This window comes from Corvus moneduloides, chromosome 7 (genome assembly GCF_009650955.1).
Source record: "Corvus moneduloides isolate bCorMon1 chromosome 7, bCorMon1.pri, whole genome shotgun sequence".
NCBI lineage: Eukaryota > Metazoa > Chordata > Aves > Passeriformes > Corvidae > Corvus > Corvus moneduloides.
This window is the reverse complement of record NC_045482.1, coordinates 24,788,366-24,810,090: the sequence shown is the minus strand read 5'-3', so window position 1 is coordinate 24,810,090 and position 21,725 is coordinate 24,788,366. Positions and strand designations below refer to the sequence as shown.

At 50.9% G+C, this 21,725-nt stretch overlaps 1 protein-coding gene across 1 annotated transcript; it reads right to left on the bottom strand.

Annotated features, from left to right (window-relative positions):
- Positions 1-307: 307 nt before the first annotated feature.
- IGFBP5 (insulin like growth factor binding protein 5) lies at positions 308-20,129 on the bottom strand. Its single transcript, XM_032113775.1, has 4 exons — positions 18,800-20,129; positions 1,284-1,510; positions 1,000-1,119; positions 308-613 (listed from the first exon to the last, which is right to left on the bottom strand). The coding sequence occupies exons 1-4, from the start codon at positions 19,128-19,130 to the stop codon at positions 482-484; spliced, it is 810 nt and encodes a 269-aa protein (XP_031969666.1). The 5' UTR covers positions 19,131-20,129; the 3' UTR covers positions 308-481.
- Between the last annotated feature and the right edge of the window lie 1,596 nt (positions 20,130-21,725).

Here is a 21,725-nt window from a genome sequence, read left to right as displayed (position 1 = left end):
CTCTGCTTGTGGCAGAGGGGTGCAGGCAGCGTTGGGGAGAGGTGCAGGTTGGCAGAGTGGCCATGGCTGGTTTGTCTCTGGCTCTATCCTTTCCTTGCTAAGTCCTTGTTGTCAAAAGGCTGTTGTAGATTCCGAGTCCTCAGTTTCTTCAGAGTTTATTTTTCTCTCTTCTCTTTTTTTCCTTTTCTCTTTTTCCTTTTCTCTTCTTTTCTCTTTTCTTCTCTTTTTTAATTTTCTTTTTTCTTTTCTCTTTTTTCTTTCTTTCTCTCTTTTTACTTTTCCTTTCCTTACTTACCTTCTTTCTTTCTTTCCCTTTCTGTTTTTTTTTCATTTTCCTTCCTTTCTCTTTTTTCTTTTCCTTTCTTTTTTCGTCTTACATGAGATGAAAGGAATTGGAGTCCCGGGGTGCAGGGAGGTGCAGAGGGGAGGGTGGAAGGGAGTCTGGGTAGATAGTGATGGGGCGGAGGGAGGGGATGCGGCTTCACTCCACATTGCTGCTGTCGAATGCGTGGCACTGCAGGTCTCCGCTCAGGAAGTCAGTCCCCGGCAGCTTCATGCCGTACTTGTCCACACACCAACACAACCCACGCTTCCGACCTCGGGAGGGCTTGCACTGGGGAGACACCCAAGGGCAGAGATTAGGAGTTGGCCCCCAAACACTGTGGCTTCCTCCCTTGGGATCAGGCCTCGCCTCTTTCACACCAGTGATGCAATCCCCTGGGTAGGATCTGGCTCCTGCTGTCTGCTTTTAGCACATCCCCATCCCTGCTGCTACCCCAGCCCAGGGTTCTCTGAATTTTCTCCCTCCCTCACCAGCTCCTTCAGGATGCTTGCTTCAGGCCAGATGGCACTTGGAGCCATCAGCAAGGCCACCCACCACCAAATGTGTCTGGAGATGCTTTCAGCAACATCCCAACCAACCCAGCAGAGGAAAAACCTCCATCCTTCCCACGGAGGGCAGCAGCAGAGAAAAGCCTTCCTGGATGGGGAACATCTTACCTGCTTCCTCTTGTAGAAGCCCTTGCGGTCGCAGTTGGGGAGGTGGACAGCGCGGGGCACCATACGCTGGCTACCCTTCAGCTCCTGCAGGGACGCCTCCATATGCCTGCGGCACGGGCCCTGCACACAGGGAGATCAAATGTGAGAAGGAAAGCACCTCACAGAACCTCCCAGCTGCAAAAGCCCCCAGGTCCCCCCCACTAGTACCCATTTCCCTGGGGTAAATGCCCTCCCACAGTCACCTTCCCATGGGAGTCCCATGGAGGGAAGGTGAAGGCACCCACCAGCTCAAACTCCTGCCGGAGCTCGGGGATGACGACACGAGGGTGAGCTGTGTTCTCGGCCATGCCCACGAACTTGGCCAGGGTCAGCTTCTTCCGGCGGTCCTTCTTCAGGGCTTCAGCCTTGAGCTCAGAGAGGCGCCCGTGCTTGGGCCGGTAGGCCTTGGGCGGGTAGGTCTCCTCCGTCATCTCCGACGTAGTCGGCTCCTCATGCTCCCGGGACTCCCGTTCTGCAAGGGAAGGGGTACCAAACTGTCAGGTCTCCATGACATGAGTAGGGCTTGCTTTTGCACAGAGAGCCTCTTGCCCAACCCCCGAGGAGACCTTTGCACCAGGCAGGATGAAAACAAATAACCAAAGAAATCCCCTTCCCAGCTGCTGCCTACAGCCCTGGCTTTATCCCACTGTGTGGGACTTCACAAGGTTTTTGTGTGACTTCTGAGCTCGGGACAGGAAGGTGTCTAGAGCGCATGGAGGAGTTGGAGGTCTAGGATGCATTTCTACATACAAGGGCCATCATTGTTTTTGTGGAAAAAGACCAGTGTGAGGGTGATCCTACCTCCAGGAAGGGTCAGATGACGCATAAATGAGGCAGAGAAGCCCCTGTTTATCCATGCTGAGAGGATTAAGTAATGAATTCGTACTTCACCCTGCCTTGAGAAGGCAAGAGCAAAAGCCAGGAATGCTTGAAGATGAGACAACTCCAAAGCCAAGGTCAATCACTCAGCACAGCCAGCATGTGGCTGGGCAGGCACTTCAGCAGTGATACCAAAGATGCAGCTGACAAGCGCTGGGACCTCCAGGGTCCTCAGCTTGCAGCCCCACTCATGGGACCAAACCAGCTCCCATCTGCTGGCACACACCAAGCAGCCAGCAAAGCTAAGGGTAACACTGCCAAGCAATGCTGCCTGACTGCCACTGATGGTACTGACAGCAAAGGGGGACCATGTTTAGGCTCTGTCCGTGGCACTCATCTTCCTGTAGACCCCCCAGCATAACCTCTGCTGGCAGGATGCAGTCAGGAGCTCTGTGTAGTTATATATAGGAGCAAGCTGGTGACAGTCTAAACTTAGATGACTTGTGACATTTAGTACAACCACCAGAGTGAAAAAGGGTTATTTCTTGATTAAATTTGCATACAGTTTAAAGCTCCTGAAGTTCCCGGTCTCCTGACCCCTGGATCCCCAGAAGTCCAGTGCTGATGACAAGTCTGTGCTGAGACCAGCAAGTGACCATGAGGAAACTCACTGCAGCAGAAGGAAAAGCATCATAGTAGCTGGAATCTGTTGCTGAATTTCTTGCAGTTTCTATGCCAGTGAAACCCAGTTCATCCCCTCCTACAGGAGGGAAAAAGACTCAGGATTAAAATAAAAGCAGAGATATGCCCCCAACAAGGCAAACAGGATTCTTCCTGCAGACCGACTGCTTCCTGGAACCCAGATGCAGCACCAGAGGGAGAAAGGTGACAAAGATGCTACTGCTGCACAGGGATGTCTGAGGATGCCCAGCGGGGGGGACAGACGAGACGCTCAGTGGCAGATGGCAGTGCCAGACTGTCACACACACCTCATCTGCAGGGTTTGGAGGTGACCAAGCAGACGGGCTGGTCACTGGGTGACCAGGCCAGTCACAGGTCCCAGTCTCCTACTCCTCCTTGCCAAGGTGACCTTGCACTGTCCCAGCAAAAAATGGAAAGTTTCTGCTGGCCACTTATTTATTACAGTGGCCCTTTGTTTTTTCTGTTTCCACAAGAGCAGCATTGGATCTGCATCCCCAACTCGACACCCTAACAACTGCTCAGAGCAACAAAAACAATTCCCTGCACCATCTGCAGGACTCACGTGGCTCCCCAGGATGGGATCATTTTGCCATTTTGCCTCGTGATGCTCATATGCTTGGGGTTTTATTCCTTGCTGCAGGACTCAACTGCCTGCACAGATCAGGGCTCCTCTACTCTAAGAGGATGACAGACAGGGGATAGAGAAGAGATTGAGTAAACTGGGAATTACTCCCCAGAGAATGAAACAATACAAGGTGCAGCCAAAGCACATCCTTTACCTCAAAAGATATTGTGGCAACTCAAGGTCCAAAAGAAGAACAGAGGCATCTGCAGTGACTAAGCCCTACTTATGGCAATGAAACACGCTGTGTTCTGTCCCAGGAATTCCCTCTGGCACCCACATCCAGGGCTGGAGAAGGCGCTGCCAAAGTATCTCCCTGGGCTGCCCTACAGTAATAAGGGGAGGGAGGTTTCACATTGGTTCTGGCAACCCCCCAGCAGCACAAGAGGAGCATAGCTCATTACCTCTGCAATAACAAATAAGTGAGGCACAGCTTCTTAGGGCAATCCTAACAAATAAAAACAAATAACAAATAAAGGGTACAAGGCAGTGAGGATTCAGTCAGAAAAACAGTACAGGGTGTCCAGTCCCCAGGACTCGCCATGCAATGGGTGTTTGCAGCAGCTCAGACTGCTCACAAGGTCAGCAGCTTTACCCTCTTGCAAGCACCTTATCCCTCCTCTCCTTAAAGCTGCCAGCAAGCCAGAGTGAGCTGAGGACTAACGTGGGGCCCTTTCAGCAAGGAGAGATGGGAGCCACAGGATCCCTGTGCTCTTGCAACTGATGTGCACTAAAAGCTGCTGAGATCCCAGCCCGAGTCCAGTGCTTTCTGCAGGGCTGAAAAACCACCTGGAACTGACCCCTTCACTGTCCCTGGCATGTATGTGCTCCCCCTCAAGTGGGAACATTCACTTGCGAAGTCATACAACAAGGGATGGAAGTGATGGGATTCCTTCATCTGTGACTCAGCAGTGGTGTCTAGTTTGGGTCTTTATATCCCAGTGACAACTCCATGGATGCCTTGAAGGGATCCCTTTCCTCCACCCTCTAATATTTTTTATAGCCTAATTTCCTCCAACAACAAAGCTGACACAACCCCTTCTTCTAACAAGCCAATTTTGACAAACTGAAGGGCAGAGGTCTCTGACAGAAACTCCTGACAAGCTCTGGGCAGCTGGTAAGGGACCTTCCCAGTGCCAAGAGGAGAGGAAAAGGCATGCAGCACCCATGCAGCCCCTCCCTTCTCTTCCTGGCTGGCCCACCCACATCAACCTGCAGCTGCCCACTGCCACCAGGACCAGACACACATGCCAGCATCTCTAGAGCTCCTGCACGCACATGCCCATCCTCACCCACCAGCTCATTCATTAACCTTTGTCTGCCCCCAGGCTGGCTCATGGCAGGCAGCATTGGCATCGCTGTGCCTCCATGCCTGAGGACGTGCTGGCAGAAGCAACGTCCTCAAATGAGTCCTACTTGTGTTTAAGACTCAGCAAGGAGGCTGGCGTTCCTCCTCCTTCACTGTCAGGTTCTGGCCTGCCGCACAGCCCCTTCCTGCCTACTCCCATCCGCCTGCCAGCCTGGTGACCCTCTGCAGAGGCAGAGCTGCCTCTCTGGGGGCACAAGGCACAGACAAAGCACGCTGCATCCCTGTGGGCATAGGGCAGGAAGTCCCTACTCATGGTGTCCCCAGATGAGGGACAGTGGGAAACAGGAGGTGGGTGGCTTGCACAGCTCCAGTCCTTCTCCCCACAACTCAGGAGGAGATCACCTCTCAGTAGAGGCCCCAAGCTTACTGGCACAGAAAAATGACACAAAAGAATTACACTGCTGGCCAAGCCGAGGATGCCCGGCTAGCTTGGAGGTGGCACGTGGGCTGCAGCAACCTCAAAGGGATGTTGACCCTACAGCCAAGGCAGGAGACTGGACTCAACTCAGAGCCACCCCATGGCTTCACGTCTGGTGTGATCCACTGTTGCCCAGGGAAAGAGGGGCAAGCATCTGGAAAGGCTCTTGACCCAGGCCAGGCCAAAAGGACTGTGCTGTTGATGTCTTAATCCATGAGCCCTGGGAGGCAGAAAATACCCACAGCAGAGTGTGAGCTGTCCTCTGCCCTGGGCTGAGGGCATAGTGTCTTCTCCCCACTCCAGGCTAGCCAGAGGAAGCTCCCTAACAGGAACCATTGCCAACCATTCCCTGCAGAAGGGAAGGGGAGTAGCAAAATGCCAGGCACTGTTTCTGGGAAGCCACAAATTGCTCCTGTCTGGCTGCCTGCTGTCCTCAACAAATACCACTCAGAGCAGACTACACATTGTCCTGCTCCGCATCAAAACCCAGCCTGGTGCTCCTGGGCTTCAGACGTTTTGGACCCATGTGAACTCCCAGTAAGGTAATGGGTGCATCCACACTGGAGAGTGGAGTGTGTGGGAACACTGCATCCCTGCCTGCTGACATTACAGAGTGGAGCACGAAGCTTCTTCCAAATGGCTGGGAGGCTTGAGTTTTTATAACACATTTTCATTGGTTTCTGGCAGAAAGGATCTATTGACTGCTGCTCCTAATGATCCGTGCTCGTTACAGCCACAGCCCGCTGCTAGAGGACTTGCTGTCCTGTTCAACACCACCCCCAAAAGCCACATGCACCTAAGAAGTACATACACAACCACAGCACAACCCTGCTAAACAGCCCTCTTGATTATTATCATGATCATTATTATTTACAGCATAGGCACTAACATAATACACCACTTAAGCAGGAAGGTGTTGGAGAAAGACTTAATGGGGATCTCAACTAAAACTCTAGCACAGGAACAACACAAATGTCACTGGTGGAGACCTTGAGAATTTACCCAGTCCGTCCTCTGTCCCTAGACTCAGCCATCTCTGTGCAGAGGTGCTCATTGCATATGCGGTTTATACAGGAATTATTTTCTTAGGTACCTGGCTGGTAAAAACCCTGGGTATTTTCCCCAGCTGCCCTTCCCATTTGTTGCCACTCCAGAGGAGGGGACATGCTTGACCTACACCGGAATGGGCAGGCAAATTCCTCCCTGACCTGGACTTGCACCTGTGGCCATGATGTGACAATAAAAATTCCTCCTTCCTGGTCAGCACACAGAGACAGCCACTGTGTTTGCATTCTCAAGATGCAGGCAGGGAAGGGATAATGCAGGCAGGGAAGGGATGCAAAGCTAGGAGTGTCATCTCATCTTGCACCCTTTGGCAGCTGGAGAGTACAACTGAGCAAAAGCATTCCTGAGCTCCCGAGAGGCCACCAGACTCAGCCCAGGCAAAAGCCCAGGAGCTTTCACCCGCCTAACGAAGAACAGCTCGTTTACATTCCTGTCGCAGGCACAGCCCCTGGCCCGGTGGTGACCGGCCCCCAGCCCTGCTGGGGTGGTCAGTGGAGGAGCCTAGGCACTGTGCCTCGGCTGGGGTCACTGCTGAGGCCACCGCCCTGGTGAGGTCAGGCAGTGAGCTCAGGCAGCCGCCCAGCCCGAGGCCATCTGGCACCAACTGGAGGTGGAGCAGCCAGGGCTGAGGATGGAGGCTCCAGCCAGTCCTTCCACTAGCCCAGGGTGTTGTCTGCTGGAGAGCCAGCTGCAATATGCCTTGGACTTTGAACGAACTTTTGTGCTTTGGTGGGGTCTCGGCATCAGGCCGGTGCAGTCTGTCTGGTAAGGACTGGCAAGGGAGCAAGCTGGTAATACTTGCAGGTGATGAGAGGCTCAGAGGAGACACCACACACCAAGAACACAAAAACAGCAGCCCTGCTGGGACTGCCACCCCACCTCCCACAAGTCTCAGAAACGTGCAACAGACACTTAAAACAAATCTATGTCACATAACACCTGAATGCTAACACTGAGGTGCTCTACATGGTCAAACTCCATGTGTAAGTCATTGCAGAGATGCTGCACCCTCCAAAATGTGACCAGCCCCATCATTTGGCTTGGGTGTTGATTTTAGGGTGGAACGACATATCTCTGGAAACTCCAGTCTCTTCTCCTGTGACTCCAATGATCACACTTAGGCCTCCAAACATCTGAAGTTAAGAAAAGGTAACTCCCACCACCTCTTCAGTCTTGGTCCCCTTGCAGCCTGTGATGTAGTTCCCATGGGCCAAGCTGTTTTGCAGACACAGGAGCAGTAGTAAGAAAACGCACACCATATTTCCTTCCCTGGGAATTAGGAACTTCAACAGCTGCCAAAGGCAACAAAACACTTTTGTGATTTGCAGAGTGTGGAAGAAAGTCTTCAGCAGTCAAAGCACTGTGAAGTGCTCTCGGAAACACCCACTCTGCCCCACCACACCCAGTCACCTACCAAAGACAGATGATCAGAATCCAATCACTCCACCGCTCAAAAGCCACACAAACTTTTGGAAGAGGGGCTCCAGGGTATTCCAGTATCTTATATCCCTGTGACAACATGGTGGAAGTTGATGAGACTTGTTCACTCCCTTGTTCCACTGAGACACCTTTTAAGGGAAGGATATGGATCAGCAAGACCAAGCTCAGAGAAGAGATGGAAAAGCATCCAGAGAGCTGGCTTGGAAGGCTAGGACTTATCTCCATTTTATTAAGCCAAGAGCCAGGAGGATCCCTGAAGAGCCTCAGAGAGCAAGCACTGATGGCTGTGGCCTTTTTTTTTTTTAAGTTATTGTATGGGCTTTGCTGAACTAGCCTGGAAGACCAGCTCTTTCTCAGGTGAGTAATGTCTCCTCAGCAGAAACCTGTGGATGCAGATTCTGCTGTATCAGCCAGGGCTCACCTGCAGAGCATGAATATCAGGTGCTTGGGCTGCCCCCAGGTTCACACAGGATTCATGGGAAAGGGAGATCATCATCCTGATGACCTCGGAGTCCTCATACAGAGCTGGATGGGGGAGAAATGCAGCTCGGCATGTGGGAAAGGAGCTCTCAAGAGAACCAGCTCATGTTTTGGTCTGCTCTGGAAGTGCAGGACCTATCTGTAGGAGCGGATCTCTGGATCAGCATGACTTCTCCGCAGTGCCAGCAAATGCCATGGAGGTGGGAAAGGTACAGCTATGGGAACTGGAAGCTTAAGGAAGGATCTGTGTTGCTAGGTGCCAAATGGTGCTTTCCTTAGCTGCCCTTCCTTGCTGCAGCCACAAAATAAAACTCTCTGAGAGCAACTCTGTAGAGCAAGGAGAAAAGCAGGTTTGGATATGGGGAGCTTCATGATGGAAGCTCCTTCCCTACACATTGCTAGTTGTTAGTTCAGCAGTCTCCAAGCACCCATGTTGTGCTGGAAGAGCCAAGCTTGGGCACCAGCTGATGGGCTAGACTGCTGCTGCCTTGAGATGTAAAAGCAAAGACTGGGGCTGAACAGGAGGTGTTGTCTTTGTCTCTTTCCAAGGAGTTCCCAAATCTGTTTACAATCAGTTCTCCATGCAGGTGTGGGAGTTTGCAATGCACATACAAGACACACCAAGACCAGGTGAGGGTCTGAGTCAACAGGCAGCACACAGCCAGAGACTCTAGGTTCTCATGACAATGATTTCTGTCCAAGAGACAACCCAAAATATCTAACCAATAAAAGAATTGGGAAACTTTCCAGAGTTTTGCCCTCCAGTAAGATGATGAACAAACCTCCATCCGTTTCAATTAAATGATGCTGATGTGCACCATCTTGCAAAATTGCAGGCACTCTGTTGCTAGATAACTTTGTTCAGGAAATGTCAGGCTGATACAAGCAGCTATCTTCCAGAGAACTGAACTGGCAAGTGGAGAGGAAGGAAATTTTTCAGGACTAGATTTATATCAAGAAGCTCCTGTTGCTGATGCACTGATGATAGGAAGATAAAACATATTTCCTTCACATCATCTGGAGACTGCAGATGTTCCCCATTCCATATGCCGAAACTGCAGAAGAAGTTGAGAGCTGAATTATGACCCACAGAAATTTAAATAAATCATCTTTCAATATTAGAGTGACCAAGATATATTTTTCCTTCCTGGAAAGCATGAAATAATTCAGCCTTTCTTAGTCTTGCATCTTTTCCAATAAATCCACCCTAGTGGCAGATTTCCTTGGTTGCAATAAAGGAGGCAAAACCCATACCAAACTGCCAAGAAACTAAGAGCAGAAAAGAGCAAAGAAGGAAAACTCAGAGAAGACTGCATGACAGTCTCTGCCTAACTAACAATAAAGGTGAGGAAAATCTGGATTAGTTCCTAAAAGGCATCATTGAATTGTTTACCAGCAGTTTCTCCACAGGGCTTATTTGTGGCAAAAAGATGAGAACACACATGCTTTAACATTTTCTGAATGAAAACAAAAGGTTGTTTGTTTTGATCATCTGGCCACCAGAGATGACTTGGAAAAAATCTTACTGTGCCTGTAGAAATGAAGGAGGTGTGATGGGTTGGAAGAGAACCCTAACAGTGTCCATCAACTATCATTATTGTATGAAAAAAAAGCAGGAAGAGGGACTTTTTTGGATGCAGGTAGCTCAGTGACAGCAATGGAGGAAGTGTAACTAGGGAGAAGGAGTAGGTAATTTGCCCTCTTGGACTATGTGGGGCTTGCCTTTAAAACTCATGTGAAGACTGGTATCAATATACATGAGACATCAAGAAACCTGGAATTAAAAGCAGGTGCTGCCAAGATGCCAATGCAATTTTGGTTTCTGAACCCAAGTATTACTAATCATAGTAGAGTCAGGCCTTAGAAGCTGACCCATAACCAAAAGAGTGCTGCTGGTGACTATCAAGAGCTGGGAAGTCAGTGTGGATATTGTAGCTCCTTACCTTAGGAACAGTACAAAATTAAGAGGAAAATCCTGTATTAAAGGAGAGGATCCTGAGAAAAGGATGTCCTACCAAAAATGCGGTCACTACAGGTTATGCTAAGCTCTCTGGCCTGCTTACGGATGAAGGCAACTTTTGCCTTTTGGACAGGGTTTTGAATCTGATTTTTTTCATGTTGAGCAGAAGTTTTAACAAATGTCCTACTGGAACTGACTCTGGGAAACGCTACTCTCACCAGAAGCTGGTGGCCTCCGTGCCCAGATCTTTCTCCACAGTTGGTTATTGAGGGTCTCTGTTGGCCTCAACAGCAGTCAGGAACTGGAAGAGCCAAGAAAGTCAAACCCCTTGCCCACCACAAAGAGAGAGGAAAAGGCACATTAAGGTGGAGTGTGGAGATGCACCTGTGTCAGGTGTTGGACAAGAACTGCTACAATGCCAAAAGTATTTCAGGTGTGCAGCTGTGATTAATCCAGCCTAGCCTGGATTAACTTCTAGGCCTTCTGCCTCACTTTCACAGTTTTGCCTTAAACCAGATAGAAAAGCTGTGTGAGATCATCCATTGCTCATCTCTGTGTCAGCACCAGATGACACATCACCACATGTACCGTCCATCCCGACTATTACCACTTCTGAGGGATGACATTTCCAACCTCTGCCCTCAGGACTCCCTTCTGCCTTAGCTCCTTCTCTCAGAAAGCCTTTGCCTGCAGTAGGCCTGGCTGTTATTTAATCTCTCAGTCCACCTAAATCAGACCACAAAAAAGTACCAGAAGCTTGACATTCACATTCTGACAATATTGATAAGGAGAAATTTGCTCAAGTTTGATCCTAATGGATGAGTCTTGCCTCTCTTAGCCGTTTTCCACCCTGTACCACTGCATACATTAGCAATTTCTCTTGGTCCAACACGATGCAAAGATGCTTTTGAATGTTAAAAAACCCCAATGGGTCTCTTGATGTAGAAAAGGGTACAGACCTCCATTTTGGGGTCTGAAGCTCCATGAAAGACAACTAATCACCCCTTGCCACAGATCTGGAGCCTTTCTGGAATGACAAAATCATTGTTGCACTTTGTTGCTTCTCCTGCAACCTCAGGCCACCGCTGCTTTTACAAAACCAAATAACTGGATGCTGAAATGGCTATGAAATGATACAGAAAATTTCACCCACATCTACTATTTCATCAGGAAAGAAAGACGCACAAGTGAAAGCAATGACTGTATATCACTTTGTATTTAGATATAATTAAAGTATCTTAAGACATATATGCAGCTGTGGCAGCAGCATAATTGACTGCTGGACAGGTGTAAGGCATGCAATTCTTCCACAGTAAAACTTTTCTTCTTTTCCACCACCTCCTTTAAATTAGGAAGTGAAAGCCAGGTTCCATAGTTTTCACTGGCTTATTTAATTACAGATTTTCATCATTAGTCTAACACATAACATCTGATTTCTTAAGCATGAATAATAAATGGCTCTGTTGATTTAATCATCTTCTGATGAATCCCATCTGTATTTGGAAAAATAAAATATTTCTACTGTTTTTCTACAAAAAAGAATAATGAATATTAGCCAACTTTGCCCCCCAAAGTTACCTTTCAGAAACATTCCTTCTTCTGTTTAGCTAGGCAATCATTTCCTTAAGTATCTGTCAGGATTACCTTCCTGCCCTTAAATAGCAACCAGACAAGTCATCTCCATCAACATAACAATTATCTCCATCAGCGAGCCAGCTGTGTCCATCCAACAAGCAAACAAACCAAACTGCAACAACAGCCCTTGAGGCCTGAAGCTGCAAAGAGCTCTCCAACTCTGCCAGAGCCAACAGCCTTTGCTTTGGCCCCACAGTCCTTCGAGGACTGAGGCAGCTGGTTCCCACTGAGGAGAGAGGTGCCCTAAAGCCTTTGATTCTCTGGCCCTCAAGGAAAAGTGCTCAGCATCTTGCAGGATCAAGCCCTGACAGGGCATGGTGTGCCCATTTAGAGTGGGAGATACTGACCCCACATTCCCCCATTCTGCATGGAAGAGACAGCAACACTGGGGTGGACTTACAGTGAAAAATGATGGAATATCAGAGGGGTCTGGAGATAAGGGCAATAGTGAGAACAAGTACTTGTGCATGTGCACACAAGAAATGCCCACTGACTTCACAAGCATAAGTTTAACATGCCTCCTCAAAATTTAACCTGTTGACCAGAGTCTCTCTCACACTTGTCCTGGAAACATCAGAAACAGACAGAAGACTTACCAAAACATGCTGACAAATGAGCAAATTTGCCCATGTCAAATCACCAAGAGTCCCAAATTTCTGCAAACACATTGTGCTGGCCCCTGCTGGGATTAACTTCAAGCAGTGGATTGACATGAACACTAAGGGGTCCCCTCATATCACTTGCATCAAAGAGCCACCTCAAAAACAACATCTTGCTGGGACTCGCCTTGGCTACACAGCCAAAGGAACACAGTGTCTTGTGGGGGTTGAGTGGCGAGAGGATGGGGGATGTCACCAGATGTGACGGGACCCTTCCAGGTTGACCCAAGGCATGAATCATGAACCGTGCCCAGTGATCTTAAATGGGCAGCCCCATGAGCCAGGAGTGCAGGCACAACTGCTGCCCCACTCCACGTCCCACAGGCAGCCCTATGTATCGCCCTGGGGAGACCCAGTGTGGAGGCTCATGCTCGCTGGACCCAGCGGGCCAGGTCTTAGGGGATTCCAGCATGGGGGGTCAGGCATCCCTCTCCTTCTCACCAGCAGAGCCTCCTCATACTTTTGGCTATTCCTGTCCTGACGACAAACAAATAATATCTACTTTTTCCCTGTAAAAACCCTCCTTATAAATGACTAGGTGGTTATCAGGCTGGCTGCCAGTGAGTTCACACGGCCAAAGATGATCTTTGGATCATCTCTGACCTCTGTGTGCATCGTGTCTTTGGGTCCTATAGCTTCCTCTGGTCAGTGCTGGAGGCTGTTTCTCCTATCCTCAGCTGCTACATCTCAGCAAATGTGCTGTCTTTTCCCAATTCAGTTCTTCTTTCACACCTTCCTGAAGGCCAGTGGTTGCTGCCTGGGCATAGAGAAGTTTGCAGGATCCCAGAGACCTCAGGGCCCCTGGCACCATCTCCTCCACCTATAACACCAGGCACCACTGCCCTGGCAGGTGGACTGGCTGTCCTTTGCAAGTCACAACTTCACACCTTCGCTGTGGAGAATTTGCTTGTTTGATATGGGAGAATTTGCCCTTATGAAATCTCTTAGTGTATTATCCTAGTCTAGCCAGAAAACACAACCCACCTCCAAGCACCGGGTCAGTTTGGATCCACACAGCTGGCTGAGAGGAGGACAGATCTTGCATCTATCTCCTTCCTCACCTCCCATTGTTTGATATGCTCACCTGGTGCATCTCATTTCTGAGCCCTCAGTGGGAGGATAGGGTAGGCTGATCTGTATGCCAGTATCTGATCTTGATGGCAAAATACTGATGTGCCAGTCATAACCAGAACCTGCGCATCTAAGAGAGGTTTGTGTGTGCTGCCTAGAAACCATTCTGCCTCCAGAGACAAGACTGCTCTGTGTGTGTGCTTGCACACATTAAATGTTTATGCAGGCATGTGTGGGCGTGTGAACACGGGTACATGTGTGCATATGCTCACACGCATATCTTCCCTGTGCACATCAATCCTGCTGCTCTGCAGCACACATTGAGGGACAGGTGTGTTCCAGCCAAATTCTCCACTTACGTCTGGCCTTGAATTTGTGACACTAAGTGCTTGGGGGGAAAAAAAGCAGCCAGGATTTGGTGTGCCATGGGCACTTTTATCTGCTCTACAACTGTTCTTAGCTCACCCCGCCGAGCAGAGGACGGCAAGCCCCGGAGGGGCTGAGGTTCCCGCCACCCTTCCCAGGCTGCTCCCAGGCCTTTCAGTTTGCATGAAGAGTTTTGGGAAACGCTGCTGTAGCAGCTCCCGCAGCTGCTCCTGCATCTGCGGCTCTTTCGGCCGGGGGCGAGCAGAGCTTCCAGCGGTCGTTAGGAGGAAGCAGAGCACCGCGCTCCGCCTGCGGCAGCGCCGGCCGCCGCCTCTCCTCCTCTTCCTCCCCCCTCCGCCCTGACACGTGTGACAAACTAAGCGACAAAAGACACCGGGGGATGTCTTGAAGCTGGCACAGAAGGTACCAAATCTTTCCTACCCCCTTCTGTCAAGCCTGAGGGGACACCCCGCAGTCAGACAAACGCTTCCAGTCGCACATGACTGTGCTCATGTTACTGACGTGCCAAAGCCGCGACGATCATCTGGGCACAGGATGCTGCTGCTGCTGCTGCTGCTGCTGCCTATGTGTCGACACAAGGAGATACAATGGCCTCCTCCGGCATTCCTCAAGTTTGCAGAGGCTCCCGTTTGAGACCAGCTCCTGCTCTCCGCTGTGGTGGAGCAGGCTCTGGAGGGGCTCCCTGCACTGACCTGGAGTGGGTCCAGGGCTGCGTGGAAGCTCGGGGCCAGCTCTATCACTCATGCACGCACGCACAGAGCCACGTCTTTTCTCCGGTGAACTCTGCTGGCACTCGGCAGGAATTTCATTTGGATCAACTACTTAATATTCTCCCTCCTTCCTTAGAAACCAGGCTGCTGAAAAATCCTTCCAGCCAAGGCCCCTCCTTTCCTGTTTGAACCACCCTATCCCTTCCTCCCCCGTACACACACACACCGCAGAAACCCAGCTCTTTTGCTGGCACCTGATGGATTTCACTTTTTTTTTTTTTTTGGATATATTGTTACTGTTGTTGAAACTCCAGATCAAAAGAAAAATGAAGATTCTCCTGTTTAGTATCTGAGGTTTTGCAGGCCTGTTGATACTAGCTTTCACCTTGACGGCTCGGAGCTGCTTCGCAATGGACCTGCCGCTCGCACAAACCAGGTCCCTCCCAGAGTGACACACGTGCACAAGATAGTGCATCCCAAGCGCCCTGCTTCCATGACCCCTGCCCTAACCCTCACCCTCATCCCGGATCTCGACATGGAGCTGCCCACCTGCCTCGTCACATCCCCTTTGCTCACCCCTGAAGCTCCACATCCCCAAATGTAGAGCAGGCGAATAAGGGAAGGGGGAATGGGGTGGGGGAAAATATGTTGGGGAGCAATAAAGGATAGCACCAAACACAAGCTGCAGGAAATTTGGGCTCGGCAGCAGTCCTCCTCCTGTCAGCTGACGCAGCAAAGATGATTTTCTTAGGGCTAATTCTGCAAACCCCCCCCTTCCCCTCCTGGTTATCGTTGGCTCACGGTTTCATGAGGAAACTTGCCAAGTCTTGCTCGCTTTCTAGAAAGAGAGCAGGAACGAGAGAGAAGGAAATATTTGACAACCTTTGTTTTTCCATGAGCCTTTTTAGGGCAGCAGGCTCCAATCTGTGCCCTCCACTCCCCGGTGCTCAGCCTGACCTTGCTGTCTCAGCAGGAGGAAGTCTGGCAGGAGCACAGGGGAGAAAAATGGAAAGAGGTGGTATATTTCAAAGGAAACCTAAACAAAACAGAGAAAACCCAGAATCCTGCAGCCTGTGCCATAAATGAAGCTCATTCATATTTTTTTACCAGGAACAGTCAATTGCAGACGTGATGTTTGGCTTTCAGTGAAGGACAGTGTCTGTTGTGGCAGGAAGGACTACAGGGACCATCCTGTCAGTACCTACATATCCATCTACTTAAAACAAGCCCTACTAAGTCTCTTTAATCCCACACTTGCTTTCATTTCAGACCTCTCAACAAACCAGGAGGACATTCTGCTCATTACCTCTAGCATTCCTCAGTACCACTGTTCCCAGCATACATATGAGGAAACTGCACAAGCATCTCGTCCCCGGGCAAGACATCTGCTCTACAGGAGACCAAAGCCTGGTCTCCCAGGCTCTGGCTCTTGCAGTGCTGCTCGATGCATTTCCACCTTGTCCATAAGGAGGAAAGCATCTGCAATTGTAAACTTGGCTAGCACAAGAGCAGAAATAGATAGAAATGCAGTTTGATCTAGTCCTCACCACTGTAACATAGTTTATTTTGCAGAGTGCTGATTTTTTCTCAGCGGTTCGCAGCTCAGGGCCAATTTTGGTCATTGATAGATGGGAGGGCCAGGCCAGCTTCCCCAGCACACGGTCCCTGTGCTGCTGGCCAAACTGGCATAGGCCAGAAAGTTCAAGTCAAACTTCATTTCTTTTCTTGCCCTGTTGCTTAGAAACATGCCTATGAAAATATACTTTGTTCTCACACACTACCAGTTGAATGCCAAGTGACTTCTTTCCTCTCTCCCATCCTCAGGAATTCCTGATTTATTTTTTATTTGTTTTTTGCAATTGCATAAATCTCAAGAGGAGCCTGCTGGTCTCCTGTGGCTTCTTGCAGCAGCCTTTCCAATCCAGGCTCATCTGCTGTCTGCGAACAAAACGTGTCAAAAAGAAGCCCCTGCAGCATTCAGGGAGTCCCAACTGGAAGTGCAGGTGGTGCCAGGGGGTTGGTTTGCATGACAAACCTGCCGCTGCTTTACTGTCCCTCTCCTTGTTCATTCAACGGGTGTTCCCCATCCCAAGAAAATCAAAAGCAGTGGAATTACAAGGGACCTGGCTAAAATTTTCACACAAAGCACCTGCTAAAGGACCAGTTTCTTAGGGAAGTGCAAGGCAGGTGAAACAGAAGGAGATTCATGCTGGGAGCCAAGCGCCAAAGCTTTTTCAGGTGTTTGTATGGGGCACCTTCGGCACAGGTGCAAGGATGGGCCCTGCTCTCCTGCTGGGTTTCAGCTGCATGGCTTTGCCTTCCTGACCACACCACCTGCCCCTGCCACGAACACACACGTGCAGAGTAAATAAACACCAGGATGACGCGCTCCGGGATACTTCGCCTATCTCCGCTGACGGCGGTGACTGCCCAGCTTCCTGGGCTCCATGGCAGGAACGTAGCTCCTGGCCTCACCCTCTGCTCCCTGTGCAGGTCGGCTCCCAACCCTCATCCCTTCCAGCCACCCTTCAAAAAACCAAGCTCAGCTTTGCTGTTTCTGGCTGATTAAAGAGAGTTTGGACATCTGATGTCATTTGAGGGAGGGGGGAAGTTACTACACACAGAATTTGGTTTTGCTCTGAAGGATGGAGCATAGCAACACAACCACTGCCTGCAAGCAGCAAAGGGGAAAAATAATAAAAGCATCAAGATTTATTAGGTGCTAGAAAGGAGAAAAGGATTCTTGTTGCAGACGCTTGCTAACAAGTAGAAATGACTTTTTCATGGACCAAAAAAAGTGAGGGTTTCTGTTTCGTTTTTTTTTTTGCCAAGTGGTCCCCCAGACATACGGACACCCTCCCCTACCTCCCCTTCACACCGTGGCAGAAATACAGATGTATTTGGAAGAATATAAGGAATCTGTCCTCACATGAGCTACAGGATCCAGAAATGGGAGTGAAATGAGTGCCAAAATGAAGGAGCGCTTTCTTTCATGCTTTTGTCACGTGCAAGGTGCAAACATTTCAGAAACTTGGCATTGCACTGGTGCTGCTGTGCTTGCCTTCATGCTTGCTTTTAACCTATTCTTTCCCGTTATTAGCCACACCACCATTATTTTTTGCAAATGCATATCCTGTCCCTAATGCACCTGCTCACTTCACCTCCCTGAGCTAAAACCCATCGCCCAACAAAGAGGTCCAGCAGCTGGCAGACAGAAAGTGCAGGCTGTAGTGATTCCAAGGAGGAAGTGTGAGGCAGAGCAACAAACCTGGGGGTGGCTGAGGACTTTGGGAATGGGGCTGTTGGTTGTAAGGAGATGCCCTGCTCTCCTCTGTACTTCAATCTGCAGAGATCAGTCCAGGCCCCAGAGCAAGGTGGAGGATATAGTGATAGACAGGTGTCAGGGAGAGGGTTGAAGTCAGGGATGCAGGAAAGATGTAAAGGATGCAACTGGGGAAGGATTGGGATGCAGCTGTGACTAAGAAGGTGCATCTGGGAAGGGGGGAAAGAAAACCTTTCCACTGGAGATGGGGCAAACAAGAGGCAATGATGGAAGGCAGGGTGGGGGAGGCTGTGAGATGATGCAACAGGAGGTTTGACCGGAGCACAGATGGAAAGGATGGGAAAAGTGGCAGGGGGCATGGAAGAACAGTTAGGGGGATGGAAGAGTACCCACAAAAATGGAAAAGCAGCGGGTGTGGGTGGAAGAACAGCTAGAAAGATGTGAAAGTAGCTGGAAAGGTGGAAAAGCAATAGAGGGGTGAAAGAGCAGCCAGGGGAAGTGGTAGTGGAGCAGACAGGAAAGATGGAAAAGCAACTGGGAGCTTGGAAAAGTTGCTCGTGGAGGGGGTGGGGAGAAGAAAGAATGGGGAAATAGCTACAAAGATGGAACAGCAGTCAGAGTGTGTAACTGTGTGAGAGAAAGAGAAAAGTCAGGCAGAAAGACAGAAAAGTAGCCAAAAAGATGGAAAAGCAGCTGGTGGTAGTGCAGGGGAATGGAGGAGCCGGGAAGGCGAAAAAGCACACGGCGGGGGAGGGGGCTGGAAGCGCAGGCGGGGGGAGGGTGGGGATGGAAAAGCGGGTGGAAAGATGGAAAAGTAGCCGGGAAGGCGGAAAAGCAAGCGGGGGCATGGAACAGCACCTGGGAAGATGGAAAGGCAGCCGGCGGGATGGGAAAGCAGAGGCGGGGGCAGGGAAGAGCAGTCAGTGGGAGGGAACAGAAAAGCAAGCGGAAAGATGGAAAGGGAGCCGGAAAGACTGAAAAGCAAGCGGAGGGTCATGGAAGAGCACCCGGAACGAGAGAAAGGAAAACGCAGCCGGGAGCTGGCGGTGGGGTGGAAAAAGCAGGCGGCAAGATGGAAAAGGAACCGGCAAGGCGGATAAGCATCCGGGAGACCTGCGGCTGGAGGATCGGGGTCACTCACCGGCCTTGGCTTGCTCGCGGTAGCTCTTCTCGCTGAGGCAGACGGCGGTGCCGTGCAGCAGGGCGTGCAGCGGCTTCTCCTCGCCCTGGCGCGGCAGGCAGCGCAGCCCGCGGGCGCAGCGCTCGGTGTAGACGCCGCAGGGCTGCCCGGCGGGCAGGGCGCAGGTGAGGCAGCAGCCGCAGCCCGGCTCCTTCACCAGCTCGCAGCCCAGCGGCGGCGGCGGGCAGAGCGACAGCGCCTTGGCATCGCAGGGCTCGCACTGCACGAAGGAGCCCAGGCACCGCGACAGCCCCGGGCAGGCGCCCAACAGCACCAGGAGCCGCAGCAGCATCGCGGCGGGGATGCTGCGGGACGGGGCCGGGGGGCTGCCGGGAGCGGGCGGCGCTGGCTTTCCGCTGGCCCCTTCGGGGGCCAAAAAAAAAAAAAAAAAAAAAAAAAAAAAGAAAAAAATTACAAGAAAAAATTAAAGAATTTTAAAAAATTAAATTCAGAAAAGGAAGTGCAGCCCCTGCTTGCATGCGCCCCACTCTGGGGTTTATTCTCGGGGTGCGAGACCCTCCTGCTTTTCTTTTGGGGTTGGGAGGGGGGGGACGTCGAGATTTCCTTTTTTTTTGTCTTTCTCCCCCCCCCCCCCCCCCCGTTTCTCCTTTCAGCTTTTTCTCGCCTCGAAAGGGGGAATTCGCACCGCGATCCGCGGGAGCGCAAAGAAGAGGGAGGGAAGGAGGGGGGAAAGGGAGCGAAGCCTGCAGGGGTTGCACAGCCTACAGGTTGCAGGGGGAGGCGTGGGGGAGCAGGGGGGTTTGGGGAGGTGGGACGGCGATTTCACACACTCACTCACTCACTCACGCACACACACTTCCCAAAGGGCTGGGAGGAGGCAGGTTGGGAAGGGAGCAAAGTTCCTTGAAAACCAGTGTCCTGCTAATAATGCATCAAAGCAGTCAGGAGGAGAAAAAAAAAAAAAAAAGAAAACGCAGGAGAAGGAAGAGGGGATGCAAAGCTCCCCTCCCCTCCCTCTTCTTCTGAAGGAGAAAAAGTCTCTCCCGACGCAGCGAGCGTCTGGGAAGCTTGGTATGAAGCAAAGTTGTGTTTCGATCGGCTCTGTTCAACTCTCCCGCTTTCCTCTTCCAAGATTTGCAAAGAAAAAAAAAGACCAAAAGAATAATAAAAAAAAAAAGTTTTCTGCAAAGTTGGAGTGTTTTGTTGCAAAGTCGGCAGAGGAGCGGTAAAAAATCAGGGGGAAGGAGAAAAAAAAAAGAGGAAAAAAAAAATCCACTTTGTAGATCTCCCAACACTTTTCCCCTGGAGAAGTTTCTAAAGAGACTGAATACTGCAGAACAGGCTGTCTTTTAAATAGACTGCCTCTGGCTGCCTGCCAGCCCCTCGCTGCAATTTGAGATCCCAATGACACCTCAGCTTGACTAGGTGCCAGCAGCGAGGGCCCTATCAGTGCGCGCTCGGGCCGTGGGGGTGGGGTACGCAGCTCCTGACTTCTGGGCTTCAAACCCCGGGCAGTGATCAAGGATAATATTATGAGGAGAGACAAGGGGAGGAGGAGGGGGAAAGGGAGGCCGAGGATCGGGGGGGGGGGGGGGGGGGGGGGGGGTGGGGGTAAAGTTCAGATCTTCACGGTTTAAGGGGGGGAAAAAAAAAAAAAAAGCGGTTGCCATTGGGTTGCAGGGCAGCCTGGGCTGCAGGGAGGCTGGGTGGGAGAGGTCAGGGCTCTGAGTTTGGGGAGGAAGTGCGAGATTGAGCTAGCAGGGCCTGATCCTACGTGCTGGTGAGGCGTGGACCCCCATCTGGTGCCTGGATAGCGGGCGGGCTGGGGACTCTCGCAGCACCCATGCGCTCCAAAGGTGAGCGCAGGAGGAGATGGCTGGGTGCCTGCCAGGGAGCTACTGTCGCCCGCCCGGGCCCAGGAAGCAACCTTTGTGTGTGCATGGGAGGCTTGGGCACGGCTGCATTGCCCTCCTCTCCTGTTCCTCTGCCCCTGGGCTAGGTTTAAAACCGCAGTGAGGCTTTGCCCTGTGCCGGGGTGAGCCCCTGACACCCCTAAACTGCAAGGGTTAACACGGCCGGACAATGAGTAGAGGGAGGGCTGGGCTGCTTGTAAGGACTGTGTTAGATTCCTCTTTGGAAAAGTTCGCTGTTGCTTAGGGCATGCCAGAAAAGAAGGGGAATTTTGCCATGTGAAGTCCAATTTGCACGTTTTAGCTCATTCTTGTGCCTCTTGCCCCGCACAAAATGGGGAGAGAGAAAAGAGGAATTAAAAAAAAAAAAAAAAAAAGCGCTTTGCAGGGCTCATCCCCTGTCCTGGGCAGCTTGGGGTTTGTTGTCTTTTGTTCCACCGTTGCATTCCTCGGGGTTACAGTTCTCCCGGCCTTGGTCCTTCTCACTTGCCTCCCTTGGTTCTCATTCATCGCTAGGAGCGGGGAAGCTGGAAGCGCAGGGAAGGGAATCTCCAAAACTGGGGTGTGCAGCCCCCGCAGCTGTGCTCAGGGGTTACACCTGGAGCAGGGGGGTGAGCTGAAGCAAGAGTGGGAGTCTGCTCAGAAACTCAAGCACGGGGGCATCTACCAGGGCAGTGGAAAATTCAAAGGGATGAGCTAATTCTGAGCGAGGTTTATGTGCGATTCAGGTCAACCCCCCTTCCACACAGGCACACACTCCTCCAAAGCTTCATATTCTCCAGGTTTCTTTTTAGATCAGTCATCTGGGCAGCTGCATTGCATGGATTTTGCCACTAGAATGCACCCTTATCTATGGTAAGAGGACGGATGGTTGCTTAAAAGCATTAACTCTTTCTTCTCCAAAATTTCCAGCTTAAGGCTTTCTTTGCACCTCTCCGGTGTTCCTTGTTTTACTTCCTTTCTACCCCATGTGGACTCAGGAGAAAAAGATCAAATTCCTCCTGTTCTTACCCCTT